Below are 15,975 nucleotides of genomic sequence, written 5' to 3'. Positions count from 1 at the left end.
GGAGGAGGAGGAGGAGGAGGAAGGAGGAGGAGGAGGAGGAAGAAGGAAGAAGGAAGAAGAAGAAGAAGGAAGAAGGTAGGAAGGAAAAAGAAGAAGAAGAAGGAGGAAGAAGAAGAAGAAGAAGAAGAAGAAGAAGAAGAAGAAGAAGAAGAAGAAGAAGAAGAAGAAGAAGAAGAAGAATTCCCTTTATGCGGTGACCTAGCCCAGCTTTTGATAATTCTGTAGGGAAACCTATCTCATCCCGTACGGGTGTCAATGGAATACTGGAGAGAGGGATTTTTGAGGCATGTCACAGGAATCTACAATTGACCTATTTTAATAATGGTGATCACATAGACTAAAAAGACATCATTCTTTAGCTTTTGACAAAGTTATTCAACTTGGTTAACCTTGGCAGCATCCGTGTCCTGTTTCATTTATTAAACTGAAGTGAGTTTATATCATGCTAAGCTATTAACACTGTGCTTGCTAAAGAATCTGATACTCATCTGGTATCCTGGGAAACTGCCTGCATCCTTCTTGGTTACTATGAGCTTTTCATTTCATAGGACTCTATCTCTGTGGCCCGATAAAGAGAGAGTAGTGGCAAAGCTTTTATTGCAGTCTGGCTACCAAAATCCTGAGCATGTTGTCTTCTTGCCTCAAAATTATCTTCATTTCTTAACAAAAACAGTTTCAGTTCCGTAAAGTTTGAATTTATTAAATGTGATAGCATCAAAGATCTCAGAAATAAAAACAGCATGGCGGAGTGCAGTCAGCTGGCTCCCTCCACATTTACAGGAGTGGTGTTTGGTTCTACTTGGATTTGTTTTGATTGACCAGCAGCTGGAGATCTCTGAGCAAAGCACATTAAAAGTATTTCACCTTGTGACTGCCAAAGGACCCGCTCAGCTCTACAATCTGGATGTGTTTAGTGTGATGGACAAATGAAAAACAGATGAGTGGCCTATGACCTGCGCACTGCGGCTCTGCTGAAGACTTCTGGTCCATTAAGACAAAGCCTCCTGAGAATTGCCTGCAAGCAGAATGCTGGTGATCACCCTAACGTGGTCATAGAATTGCCTGTCAAGAACAGATAACTGCCATAAAATGCAGTAGTGACGAAAAATGCCTTCACATACGTATAAATTGCTAGCATACTCATTTCAGGTTTCCAAGAGAAAACCTTGTGAGAGGATCAGGGAACGGAGAGAAAAGAAAGATGATTGTGGACTCAGTAATGACTTATAAAAGTTGTGTCACTTTAACACCCCTCAACTGGAACCACATTGCAAACTCACTGATCTGAGCTGGCAGTGAGTGAGCAAATCCTTTGAATCCTTTCAGAATTCACAGAAATGTTTTTTTAAAAAACAAAACAAAACAAAAAATCTTATTATGTTGTTTACCTCTGTTCTGCTGGGGAAACAAAATTCAGTTCAGGAAATCTGCTTTGATTTCTTTTTCAAGTAAGATATTGCAAAAGTGACCTTCTGGTAAATTGAGAACAGAGAAACTGCTGGTTAGACAAGTCTGATGTCAGCTTGTTGCTATAGAAACTGAAAGCAGATGGTAGCTTTTCAACAAGAGCCAGGTGAATATTTAAGTGAGAATTTTATGTATATCCATTAGCATTTTTTAATACAAATCCAAGGTGCTAAGCAAGAATATGCCTGCCCAAAAATTTATTGATAAATCTGAGTAGTGGCTTTTTCCCCCCTGAGATTTTTCATTCGGCGTTCTCGGCTTCCACTGCGTCTCTATATACCTTTTCAAAAGGCTTTGCTTTGTCTTATTTGCTGACTCTTCCATCTTTGTCATTAAACAACATTTCCTGCCAAGTTCCATCTTTTAGCACGTCTCTGTCTATATGCATTTCCTCTTCGAGCAAAACAGAAAACCAAAATATGGAACGAAGCCAAGGAAGGCACGGTAGCGCCCGTGCCTGGGGTGACCCCTCTAACCCTGACATTAATGACTGGGAGATTTCCCAGAAGCTGACCTGACACCCGCTCGTCAGTCCATCTTCATGGTTTACCCTCCTGCTGGAGAGGATGTTACCCTCTAGAGCCCTATTGCTGACACTCACGTTTTATCTCGCAGCCACATTTCGCCATCTTTTCCTGAGCATCTGGTCAATGCCCACTTGTGGAAGCGCCAATCAGACCATGACCCTGTTTTATGCATTGCAGCGCCCTCCTTCACCTTCAGCAAACACTAAATTCCTTAGCATAACTTCCAAGGGCACACAAAACCTGGCCAAACTTTATCTGACTTCATCTGCCCTTTCCCACACCCATTTCGCTGTACACTATCATCTCTGCCTTATAACTCAGTCGCTTCACACCTAGCAACAGCAGAATCTCCCCTTCTCCAAAAACTCCAATTTCTCACTTGATGTCACCTGGAACTGTCTTAAAGTCATCTGGTGCTTTGCTTTTTCTAGGAGGCAGGATGCTGCGGTTGATGCAGACCAGACCAGAAGATGCTGGCCAATATACTTGTATTGTAAGGAATGCAGCTGGTGAAGACAGGAAAATGTTTGGACTTTCAGTATTAGGTACTTGCGCACTTTGCAGTATCTAAGGGGAAATACAATTGGCCACAATACACTGTGGACACGGGGTAAAAATGTATTCACAGCTGGAATTTATACCTATGTGGTCTTTGGCCTTCAGACTATGATTCTTGGCAAGGTTTCAGCATTACAGTTATTTGGAGGAAATGAGCCCACTTCACCCGCCAAACTGCCTTGTGCCAATTCAAAACTGCTCAGAAATGTTCTAAGACCCTATGCATCTTCTTAAAGTGGGAGACCTTACTCACTTATTTGTGAACACATTCTGTCTTAATTTAATTTATGGTACTGCGATCAAGTTTCTTAAAGTAAGTTGGGGGAGAAAGGATTATTTTAAGTCACCATATGAGGTTACAGCCCATCACTGTGGGGAAGTCAAGGTAGCAGAAACTTGAAATCATTTACATGCACAGCCAACAGGAGAAAGAGACTGAATGCCTATTTGCACAGACTCTTGGACAGAGAGATTCTCTCTTACAGAGGTTTTCACCTTCTTACAGAGTCCAGGAATCAAACCCAGGGGCTAGAGCCATCCAGAAAGGGTGGGTCCTCCCACTTCAATTACCATAATCAATACAATCCTCACAGCCATGCCCACAAGCCAGCCTAATCCACAGTCCTTCATTGCAACTCATTTAGGAGGGATTAGAGATAGTGTCAAATTAACAGTTAAATATAACATCACACATTTTATTCATATTCATTATTTAAATTACAACTTATTGCATCAAAATGGGATTCATCACAACTTTAGAGTACAGGTGAAAACTAGAGTTGGTAAAACAAAAGAAAAGAGAAGAAAAAGAAAAGAAAAAAAACCCAATGCTCTGACCTTGTTTGGATGAAATTTGCTTGGCATTTAGGCCCTTGTCCTTGCTGATAGAGCTGTAATTTACTTGTGCAATGTCCTTGTCCTTTTGTGTTGGCCCTAGTTCCTCCTCACATTGTGGGTGAGAGTGCACTGGAAGATGTAAAGATTAAGGAGAAACAGACTGTTACCTTGACTTGTGAAGTGAGAGGTAAGGAGTCCGTTCTTGTCCTTCTGGAACTTGCTGCCCGCGATGACCATTATTGTCTCCAGTGTGCATGTGGGCTATGTCTTAACCTTGGAGTAGTGTACCTGGGTGAAGGGCAGTAGGAAATCTTGCAGATGTAATGAAGATCTTTTTAAAAGGAGGAAGAGAGAAGGGGTATGGAGGAGGAAGCATTCCTTCTTTCTTATCGGGTCCTGCTTTTCTTACTAGGTTCCCACTTACATACAGCTTCTTTTTCTTGCCCACCATTTTTATTTTCTCTCTCCTTCCTTGTGTTTCTGCTAGCCTTCTCTTTCCCTGTTTGTGTACATTGTACAGTAAAGAAGTCGGTAGACATTTTATTTAATGCTGAGGAATGAGCAAGAACAAAACTGTTACCTCAGTTAACAGGTTTGCATGTTGCAATGAGAGTAGACACTAGGGAAGGGGAAGACTCCAATGCCAGGGTTACTCTCTTGAGCCACGCAGGTGATTTGTTACATGAAATCAAAATGAAGAGATTTGCTGAAGGGGTTTGCAGCCCAGAGGAGGAACAACAATATCAACCAACCAGACACCACCACCACCATGCCAGAGCTCCCAGGGACTGAACCACCAGCCAAAGAACACACATGGAGGGACCATGGCTCCAGCTGCATATGGAGCAGAGGATGGCCTTGTTGGACATCAATGGGAGGAGAGGCCCTTGTTCCTGGGATGGCTTGATGCCCCAGTGTAGGGGAATGCTAGGGCAGGGAGGCAGGAGTGGGTGGGTGGGTGGAGGAGCACCCTCATAGAAGCAGGGGGAGGGAGGGTAGGGTGGGGATTTCCAGAGGGGAAACCAGGAAAGGGGATAACATTTGAAAGGTAAATAAATAAAATATCCAATAAAAAAAATGAAAAGATTTGTGTAAAAGAGCAAGGAGGGATATGTGAAGGTTTTGGAGGAAGGAAGGGAAGGAGGAAATAGTGTAATTATATTATAATCCCCATGTAACATAAATCATAAAAACAATACTTTAAAGTATTTTAAAGATATCTAAAAAGAGCATTTCAATGCCCCCTTTTACTGTAGATAAATATTACAGTTATGGGTGATATTTTTATATCAGAGAGAGAAAATAAAAATAGATATTACAGTTATGGATGAACAATGAGAATAGTTAAGAGCATTTTATGGAAAAATAGAGATTCAAGAAAGATTTGATAAGTTTCTTATTTTATATACCTTTTGTGTATAATAAATTGGAATAAGAAAACACTTTTGTAAAAGCAGCTATGAAGACTGTTGTCTATCCTTTTCCTTCCTGGAAGCAGTGGGGTAATTAACAAGTGTCATGTAGAGACCAGTTGTGTCACATGGAAAGAAAGAGGTGTCTAGTTTTCCCTCCTCCTTCCCTGCCTCTCTCCATTTTTCCCTCCCCGTCTTTGCCTATACATAATAGTATTGTCTGTTTAAGCTCTCTGGTTTCGATCATTCTAGCTGTCTGTGCTAATATGACTTGCTTTTGTAGTTTTTAAATTAATAAATGGCATCTGAATAATTTTAACTACTATTTAACACACATCTCCAGTTACAACTATTTAAAGTGTTTTCTGTTGGCTACAAATATTGAATAAATAATTATTTTAATTATAGCTCTAAACTCTTAGTAAGAATCTCAATATAGCACAATATGTTCATTAAAATAAATGCCTTATTTCTCTACTGTTTCCTCTTAAAAGGATAAAAAGGGTTTTAGTATGAATAGAAAATGATTTATAATATTTTTGATAATCATATGTGCGCTAGTCTTTCAAAATAAGCTACTGTGAAAATAGTTAATTACAGTTAATTACAAACTGCCTTACATGTTTAAATACAGAAACCAGTGTCAGACTCATTTCCTGATTAAAGCTAACGTAGATTTGAAATGGTTTCTATTCTGTGTGTCTTAGTCATCATAGTGTAATCACTATACATTTAAAAAGACTCATGTATGGCACTATTTCAGAAAGAATAGCCACTTTGTTGATGTAAATGTGGGATACAGAAATAACAGCAACTGTGTGAAAATACCTTCTTCAGTTGTTTCCATTTATAGATGTGTGATACTGGGCTGCCTCAAAAAAAGTGGCTTTTTCTTAACAGGGAATCCTGTGCCACAAATCACGTGGCACAAAGATGGACAGCTTCTCCAAGAAGATGAAGCCCACCACATGATGTCTGGTGGCCGTTTTCTTCAGATCACCAATGCTCAAGTGTCACACACAGGACGATACACATGTCTGGCCTCTAATATAGCTGGTGACAAAAGCAAAAGCTTCCGTGTCAACGTGTTTGGTAGGTGTGAGCTTCAGGTCACATCGTGAATGATCAGTGTTTCCCTCTGTCTCTCTGTGTGTTTCTGTCTCTCTGTGTCTCTGTCTCTCTATTATGTGGAGGATCTCAGCACTGTAGGCTGACTCTACTTTGTTTTCTCATTGTTATGGAGTAAACTATGTTCTGGGCATGGTGTTTTGTGCAAGGAATAACGATGATGCAGGCAGACATTTAACTATGCCATGGTGAAGGTAGAGAGTCTCAGCTTGAGACCCTGTGCCTTTCTCCCGAGCCTCCCTGCTTTTATTGGAGATTGAGCTTCTTTCTGTCTCTGTGGCCTGAGTGTGATTAAACATCTGAATGTATTGATCCATCAGCGTTGGTCTCACAGCATCAAAGTTATGTTTCTGTCTCAAGCATATCACTGAAATCGGTTCTAAGTTTTTCAGGTTTAACATGTACCCTACCTAAATGCATTACATTTGATTATCAATATTTTAAAATCTACACTAAATTTGACAACAGTGTCACTAAATTCACTGTATGTGGATATACAAATAAATTTGAGATTGTTCAACTATGTTCATACCTACTCGGATAGAGTTGGCAGTGCACATAAATACTCTCATATATACAAATACTCTTATACTCCCACATAGAACAGAAACCTCACACAGAGGTTGTAGTCTAAATGGGCCTCATGTATATTTGCATATATGCAAATAAAAAGTGAGCCAAAATACCAGTTGATGTATAGGTCATCAAGTCAATAGCATCAAGTAGTACCATATATAAATAGTACATCATGTACAAGATGGAAGATTTCTATAGGCAGACCCAATATAGTTTAATACAGAAAGATCCATACGTATGTTACTGTTACATTACCACAGTTATGTCACTATCTCTTTTGTGTGTATTACCCTCCTCCTTTAGCTTATGATGTTTCTCATTGATTTTATATAGAATAATGACAATTAATTGTTTTGTAACTCTTAGAAACTGGGATTACCAAGATAAGCACAATGGCAATCAGGAACCCAGTCCACAAAGGTTTTCTAAGTCTGTTTCTTTAATAAAACTTGTAATCTTTCAGTATCTCCTACAATTGCTGGTGTAGACAGCGATGGCAGCCCTGAAGACGTCATTGTCATCCTTAACAGCCCCACTTCCTTAGTCTGTGAGGCATATTCCTACCCCCCTGCTACCATCACCTGGTTCAAGGACGGCACACCTTTAGAATCCAACCGAAACATTCGCATCCTTCCAGGTAAGTAACTGACCTCAACCCAGGTATATTTGCGTCATCTGCTACTGTCGAAAAGCACAGGTTATTTTTTTCATAAAAGTACCTGTGTCTTTGTTCTGTGACAGTCTATTTCTATCACTACCTATGCATGTGTGTGTGTGTGTATTAAATTTTAAAATTCCTAAACATTACTTTTTGAAAGATACAAAACAAATATTGTGGCTTATTTTGCATCAAATATCTACCACTAAGTTGTATTCATAAGAAGCAATATTGGCAATAAGAACTGAAGTCCTAGTACTCTGTGTATTCCCCCGAGTCCAATGTGATGTCAAAGACTCTTCAATGTTCCTTGATGTTTTAGGCGGCCGTACTCTGCAGATCCTAAATGCGCAGGAAGACAATGCTGGACGGTACTCATGTGTGGCCACTAATGAGGCCGGGGAGAAGATAAAGCACTATGAAGTGAAGGTCTACAGTAAGTTCTGAAAGAACGCGTTCTCTCACCACTTCCTGAAGGCGTCTATCTTTTCCATCCCATTTTTCATTATTTTTCCTAATTGTTTTTTTTTTTTTTTTTACTGATCATTGAAGACTCTTACTTGTCTAGCTTGTCTCGTCAAGGATGGAAGTTACATTGATTAGCATGCTCATGGCCTCAGTTGCTTCAAAATGGGAAGAGCAGGGCTGATAACATGTTTAATAGGAGTTAAGAAGCCCAGGGCTCATGTAATGTCAATGGTCAAGGAGGCCTACATGCAGGTCCAGTGTCTGAATGGCAGACAAGAAACGCTGGCTAGCTACTCTAATCATGACAGTCAGCTTTGGATTCAGCAAGAGACCATACCTCAATCTATAGGGTAGGAGATAATTGAAGGAGACGCCTGACATTAGCCTTGGGACTACAAATGCATACATGTGCACAAGTTACTACACATGCACGTGCATGCACACATATATATATGCTAAAAACCGTTTGTGAAGAGTCCACTGGATCACTCATTATCTACCTGTTGGAGAGTTGTTTGCATGCAGGTGCCTACCTCAGAGCTCAAGATGAGATCAACGGTAGTGTCAAATTATGACAATGTAATCAACCTATAAGTAAAAGGCAAAACTCATATTGTCGTTAATGGGGGCCACATTGTAAGGCCTTTATTCCTATGTCAGTGATGTTACTTTATAAACAAAGAATATATTTCTGATTGTCATTTTTACTTTGGCTTGGTGCCTCAATAGTCAATTCAATGTATTTTATGGGTCACAGACTATGTGGGTCTGGAACAGATAGAAATGTGAAGGACAATGGTCTCTCCAGCAGTTTTATAGTGATGACAAAATATGGATATTTTATTCATATTATGTGTCTGAAGACCCCTGTCTTCTGGGATGCTAACTGAGGTCATTCATGGAAGGCCTGTGACGAAGCCCCTCATCTCCTTGGCACCTTGTTAACTGCAGTTTCCTGTGATCTCTATGATAGACTGTGTATTTAAAACAACCAGTGCTTAACTGTTCCCTGTTCATCTTGTGCAGTTCCACCCATAATCAAGAAAGGGGACCTATTGGGGCCAGGTCTTTCCCCTAAGGAAGTGAAGATCAGAGTGAATAGCAGCCTGACACTGGAGTGTGAAGCTTACGCAATTCCTTCTGCCTCCCTCCGCTGGTACAAGGATGGACAGGCCAGTCACAACTACATTTCATTTGTTGTTTATTTCTTAAAGATGAAAATACCAATTTAAAAAGAAACAGACAGGTTTATCCCACCCTCTGTGATATTAAAAGTAGTCACTCAATGCTCCTCAAATATGAAACTGCTTTAAAATTTAATAAAATGAAAAAAAAACATGTTTAGTAACTTTGGTATTGTTCCACCACTGGGAGGTAAGCAAGATTGCTTTTGTGCACATTAGCACTTGACTGTGAAAATCTGGCTACCATCCCAATGGAGAATTAGAGGAGTAGTGTTCCACCCAGATAACTAAATTTAATAGAGAAGAAAACTATGCATGCTCCTAAAATAAGGACTAAGTTTATGCAGAACTTTCCCTAAATACCGTTAACTCTTTCACAGATGATAACATTTTTGATATTCTAAAATATGAGAAAATTAAAAGAGTCAAAGGCACACTATGATTCCCCTGGGACAGTGAGAAATACTTAATAAAAAATCAAATAAAAAATTAATAAAGAAATACTTAATAAAAATCAGAGTTAAGAAACAGACATGACATGGGAAGGGTTGGAGGGGAGAATGGGAAAGGGAGAAGTGATATAATTATATTTGAATTAAAAGTGTTTTCAAAAAATCATCTCTTGTATTAAAATATGTGATCCTTCTGTTTACCATATAACTTTAGACCACACATCCTTTTCCGCACGCAATTCCCAGTCTCCCTCAACAAGTGTGAGGACACATGTGCGGGTGCTTGAGGCAAAGAGAGGATGGAGTTGCTGTTAACACTACTAAACACAGATGGGAACCAGCCAAGCTCTCTTTACCCAGGTTTACACACAATCAACCAAACGGTCAGTTAAACTCCATTTGTACCAGTTTAGGTCATAGTACAACTTTAGAGGCAAGGAAGATGTGGCTTCATGTTTTTCTTCCAGATCCCAGTTGGATTCTGTGACATCAGCAGAGGGTGGTATCTTTTCATATAATAATAAGCACGTATCATCTGGAAGCCATTCCAAAAGGAAAATCCAGAACTCCCACCATGTTCTGCTTCTGTTGGCTTTGTGGAGCGCAAACACACAGTATGATGTATTATCAACCCAATAGAACCTTGCTTACAAACACATTGTTCCCTGTCTTTTGAAATTATATCACTAATTTGGTTTTAATTTTCTAAAAAGATTTTTCATCCCTTATGTTACCACAAATAGAAAGATCCACAAGTGTAAAAACCAGAGAAATACAAGAATTTAAATAGAAACTAGACTGCTTTTAAAATTCATTAATAGTTGTCAGATTCAGTCTCTAAAGTAGGTAAAATTATGCTGACTGTCACTTCTAATTTGTTTAATGCCTGGGATTGGTTCCCTAAATAACAAACAAGAAGCAATGTTATCAATAGATACATTTTCCATATCCTTTTAAAATTATTTCTTTTTTAAATGCCAAATTTTAATAAAGCAATAAAGTAATATCTCCTTAGAAAAAGCACCAAAAGATATTGACAATATCATGTATAATAACTTTTAATATGATCCATACATTTCATTCATCCATGCTCTGAAATATTTATTTTGATACAGAAAATTTAAACTATGGTATGCTCGTTTGTGATATAATATTAATATATTATTAATAACGGTTTGTTGTATCCCAAATTTTTTCAACCTCAACTGTTTTCTAGGCACTATTTTATGTACAACAAATATAGATGAGAAAGAATCAGGCCAAAACTCTCTGCCCACTTAAATTTTTAGAGCCAAAACAAAAACCAAAACAAGCAAACGAACACCCACAAATAAAGGCAGGTGGGGTAGAAAAGGGTGTTTCTTAATGAATAATAATAATTTCAGATAGAATCATATTGTGATAATGTTCTCAACTTTTAATAAAGTTTTCTTTATTACAGTTTCTACAAAACTATCAACAAGACACACTTTTTAAATATTTAAATACCTGATAAGATTATCTGGAGACACTTTTGCTCTCATGGATAAATGGACATGATGCTAAGAACATGTTTTCTATTATAAAGAATATATAAATGCATCTGCCACAATTACCTGGCTGATGTGAACTGTATCAGCTATAATTTTCAAGAGATAAAAATTACTCAGAAAACAATTTGATCGAATTAAATTAATTACTGTTATCTTGAATATTTTTTACCTATCTCCATTAATTAAAGAATCATACTATTGATCATTTGCAGGGTATCTTAGCTTTATTAGTGCATTCAATGCTGACATTGTTATAATTGAATCACAGCCCCTTAAATCGAATGATCATGTTACCATCGCTGCAAGTGGACACACTCTTCAAATAAAGGAAGCTCAAATCTCAGACACTGGACGATATACCTGTGTGGCATCTAACCTTGCAGGCGAAGATGAGTTGGATTTTGATGTGAATATACAAGGTAGTATTATACTTATTCAGAACAGTTTTCACTCTCTGTGAATGTAATGGAAAAGGGATTTGACTTGGTTTATTTTAGAATCATTTTCTTCTCATAATACTATAAGGTCATTATGAATTTTTTTCTGTGTTGGTTTAGGATTGAGAAGTTATTAGATGTTGCCCTCTATTTTAGTGGCTGGTGGGCTTTAATTATGGCTAGGCAATAATTTATTTATTTTTTAATAAGATATTTTTCTGTTTTGGGATTTGAATTTCTCTGTTATTTATTTTTATTAGGTTTTTCTTTATTTACATTTCTAATGTTATCCCCTTTCCTGGTTTCCCCTCCCAAAACTCCCTATCCCCTCCCCCTTCTCCAGCTTACCAACCCACCTACTCCCACTTCCTGGCCCTGGCATTCCCGTACTTTGGGGCATCAAACCTTCACAGGACCAAGGGCCTCTCCTCCCATTGAGGCCATCCTCTGCTACATATGCAGCTGTAGCCATGGGTCCCTACATGTCTACTCTTTGGTTGGTGGTTTAGTCCCTGGGAGCTCTGGGGGTACTGGTTGGTTCATATTGTTGTTCCTCCTATGGGGCTGAAAGCCCCTTCAGCTCCTTGGGTCCCTTCTTTAGCTCCTCCATTGGGGACCCTATGCTCAGTCCAATGGTTGGCTGCAAGTAACCATCTCTATTTGTCAGACACTGGCAGAGCCTCTCAGGAGACAGCTTTATCAGGCTCCTGTCAGCAAGCACTTGTTGGCATCTACAATAGTGTCTGGGTTTGGTGATTGTATATAGGATGGTTCCCCAGGTGGGACAGTCTCTGGATGACCTTTCCTTCAGTCTCTACTTCACACTTTGTCTCTGTATCTCCTCCCATGGGTATTTTGTCCCCCCCCCCCCAGAAGAACTGAAGAATCTACACTTTGGTCTTCCCTCTTCTTGACCTTCATTTGGTCTGTGAATTGTATCTTGGGTATTCGGAGGAAATTTTATACAAAGAAATTATAGGAAAGAATAATCCATTCATACATTTTTAGAATTTTTTAAAGATTTATTTATTTATTATATGTAAGTACATTGTAGCTGTTTTCAGACACTCCAGAAGAGGACATCAGATCTCATTATGGATGGTTGTGAGCCACCATGTAGGTTCTGGGAACTGAACCTTGGTCCTCTACACTAACAAGTGCTCTTAACCTGTGAACCATCTCTCTAACCCTTATCGTTCTTCTTTTATGCATTTCCTCCTGGTATTTTAAGTGACAACTTCAATTCCAGTAGGCAATAGCAACTTCTCTTACATCAACATTGTACTAACATTCTATCATGAAAGTTATATATCATGTAATATTATTGTATAGAAGGCAATAAAGGCATTAATAATGGATTCAGAGTAGACTGATCTGGATGGGTATACCTATAAACTTTGTGTCTTAGACACGTACTCAAAATGCTTAAAGTGTCCATTATTTTCCTTTAAAATTAATGCCCCTTGGTTTGCTAAGAATAGAACCTAAGACAAGGCACCTAAGCTATTCCTAAAGTCATTAAGAACTAATGCCTACTATTGTTGGCACTGTTTTTCTGAGTGTTACCACTCACCAGTCGAATTATTTTCACCAGTTCAAGGCACCTTATGCATGCTAAAGAAATTCTCCCTCTCTCTGAGCCTTATCCCAGCCCTCAACATGACTTTTAAGACTTTGCCTATCTCATCAACTCTATACTCAAATATATTAATTTAACCAGACTCCTAGAGTCCAGGTTGTCTCCAAGTTTTCATTATTATTCATAGATAGCACTTTACTTAACACCTGAGTACATAAAATTATCATCAATCTTGGATTTTTCATATGTGTCTAAACCTTGAACGTTCAGGTCACATACTTTTGAAATGTCTTTAATGAATTGCTAGTTTACTGCTAATAAAGTTCACATCCACTGTCAGAAAATAATGAGAATATTCTATTTTTAATAGCTTAGTCCTGATTGTTCATCTTATTGAACTTCCTTCATAAGACAAATCATTGATACTGTTATCAAATGAACCCAGACATTCTTTTATGTGTGCCTCCAACGTAGCTTTTCCTGCAGCAATCACATTTCTCACCACATCTCTCCTCCAATGTGGGCTGCAATGCTGGTTAATCAGCAGAGCCTTTTTACACAAACAGTAAAGACAAATGCAGACTCAGCACCATAGCCTTTATCCCTCCACATGACTAACTGATGGCTAGTCTTTGGCTGCTGTTGGAAAGCATCATCTAACTTACCAAATCTACAGATTGTCTGTTGAGACTCAGTTGAAATCTTGGATGGGAAAAGCATGACTGTCACACTGAACTGAGGCCATGCTTTCCCTCCGCAGTTCCTCCAAGTTTTCAGAAACTCTGGGAAATAGGAAACATGTTAGATACCGGCAGGAGCGGTGAAACCAAAGACGTGATCATCAACAACCCCATTTCTCTGCACTGTGAGACAAATGCTGCGCCTCCACCAACTCTGACATGGTACAAAGATGGCCGACCTCTGACCTCCAGTGACCGAGTATTGATTTTACCAGGTAAACACTGCCACATAAAAAGCACAAATCTCTGCCGAGTGTGTCTCTTCTCATTTATTAGGTCAGTTCACTGTAATCTAACTCAAGTTTGGGTTGCTGGATGACATGTCTTGCATATGTGGATGAGCATACCTTGAGAACTTGACAAAGAACCTTTTAGCTCACTTTCTAAATCTATTCCATGCTTTAATCAACTTATGTAAGTTCTTAGACTTCTTCCTGCCTCTTTTTCTATATTGATGTCCTTAGTTTGGTTTCTATGCATCATTAATTTAAATTCAACTGTATGTTTGCAAATAGTTATTATTTGATTTATCAATTAATTTGATTACATTTCATTAGCAATTATAAAGACTTAGTTTTAATTATTACATGGTCGGTTGATGGAAACGATGGTTAAAGTTTTTAGAATAATATTTTCAAGGCTTCAGTGTAATTATCACAAGTATTCAAATATCAGGGTTTGTTAAAACTCATAAACTGTACCTTTAGAGCCAATGCAGTATATAATATATTCAAAGTTAACTCAAGTCAACAGACATAATATCTTTATAACGTAAAACATAAAAATGGAAGAAACAGACATGATAGTTCTATGTACTATATGACATTAATTGATCAAGGCCTAGGAAAAATGGACTATAAAAAAGCTAACTGTGACAATAATCTAAAAGAGGATGTGGAATTAAGTAATTTTTCATTAACTCTAAATTTCCTGGTTTTTGGTTGTTGTACTATAGTTTTAGGAAGGATTATATTTATTTCTATGACATTTAGATCTGTGAGTATATGATTTTGAGAAGTCACCATGCCTTCAACTTATTGAAATAGCTTATGAAAATATCCTATCCATACAGTAGCAGGAGATAAATAAAATGATATGCAACAAAAATAATTGGTTATCATAGGTGCAAATTTTAATGTGACTGTTACAACCTTTCCCTAAATTTTATTATCAACATTAAAAAGTTTACAAATACATAAGAGCTTTTTTCCCTGGTATTGCATATGAACTCTAAAGTACACTTTACTCTTTAGAGCCCTGGTTATGTGTAATTAAATGAGGTTTTATAGGAAACATTGGAAACATCAATGAAGAATATTTAAAAACAGCAAGAACAAAGCATCACCATACAGTAACATTCCACATGGAGCATAATGGAAGGCTTAGGGCAGCCTTCTCCCTTCTCAAAAAACTGACACCAGCGATTTCTTTCTCAAAAATTCTGACTTATAGTACAGTATCAGGTCACGTGTTAGCAATGTAATATTGGCTTTGAAGATGGATATTGTCCAAGATAAAACTAGAATGATTAAAGAAAGTGCTAACGTTGACAAAAACATAAATAAATGTTTGTCATTAGATCTGGGTGGGGGGGGAAGCATAGCTCTGTTCATGATCTCTGTTCACCCTAACATACGAGGATATATATTTCCAGGAGGACGGGTGCTGCAGATTCCTCGGGCTAAGGTAGAAGATGCCGGGAGATACACATGTGTGGCTGTGAATGAAGCTGGGGAAGACTCCCTTCAGTATGACGTCCATGTGCTCTGTAAGTTGGCTCTCTTTTGTTGATTAAGCATTTTTTTACTCCGAAATATTTTCCAATGACTAATGTTTAAAGGATGCCACCCGAACACTTTAGAAGCTATAAAGGTAATAGATAATGATACTTCTAAGTGCTACTGTCTTGTGTGTAAACTGAGACTGCATTAATCAGGACTTCTAAGACCTCAAATAATAAAATTGGAGGGAGGAAGAGAGGGAAGGATAGAAATGGGGAGGGAGAGAGGAGCAAGAGAGAACAAAGATTATTGATTCACAAATTTGGTAAAGTCCTAGAGTAATCTGCAAGCAGTCATTTCTGACTTCCTTGGCTCAAACTAGGTGAAAGCTATCCAGATTTTACCTTTCTGTTCCTCTTGACTTTTTTATTATTGTTGTTAATGTGACCATCAGGCAGGTGGTTGCCTTGGGCAGCGAGGTGGACTTTAGCAGCGCTCAATTCACTTCTTCCCGGTTTCATATTGAATGAAAGGTTTCCTGTCTAATATTTATAAGTGAAGTCCTAGAATTGATTGTTCTTCGTGTGAATCCCCTATGCATCTTTGAGTCCACCACAGTCACATTCTAGTAATGAGACTACATTACGCCTGCTCTTGAAGCAGAATCATTCCCATCTGATACATGGACATCAAGTAGAA

At 38.3% G+C, this 15,975-nt stretch overlaps 1 protein-coding gene across 3 annotated transcripts in view; it reads left to right on the top strand.

Annotated features, from left to right (window-relative positions):
* Hmcn1 (hemicentin 1) overlaps positions 1 to 15,975 on the top strand; it is a 427,483-nt gene that overhangs the window by 306,464 nt on the left and 105,044 nt on the right. For all 3 annotated transcript variants that reach the window (XM_029475879.1, XM_021160385.2, XM_029475883.1), the window contains 9 exons: positions 2,426 to 2,539; positions 3,490 to 3,576; positions 5,702 to 5,893; positions 6,969 to 7,142; positions 7,486 to 7,599; positions 8,658 to 8,803; positions 11,068 to 11,218; positions 13,576 to 13,770; positions 15,210 to 15,323. In XM_029475879.1, the coding sequence (XP_029331739.1) occupies positions 2,426 to 2,539; positions 3,490 to 3,576; positions 5,702 to 5,893; positions 6,969 to 7,142; positions 7,486 to 7,599; positions 8,658 to 8,803; positions 11,068 to 11,218; positions 13,576 to 13,770; positions 15,210 to 15,323 (1,287 nt within the window). The remainder of the gene's footprint in view (positions 1 to 2,425; positions 2,540 to 3,489; positions 3,577 to 5,701; positions 5,894 to 6,968; positions 7,143 to 7,485; positions 7,600 to 8,657; positions 8,804 to 11,067; positions 11,219 to 13,575; positions 13,771 to 15,209; positions 15,324 to 15,975) is intronic.

The sequence above is a fragment of the Mus caroli genome, chromosome 1 (genome assembly GCF_900094665.2).
Source record: "Mus caroli chromosome 1, CAROLI_EIJ_v1.1, whole genome shotgun sequence".
Classification (NCBI taxonomy): domain Eukaryota; kingdom Metazoa; phylum Chordata; class Mammalia; order Rodentia; family Muridae; genus Mus; species Mus caroli.
This window is presented reverse-complemented; position numbering and strand designations above follow the sequence as displayed.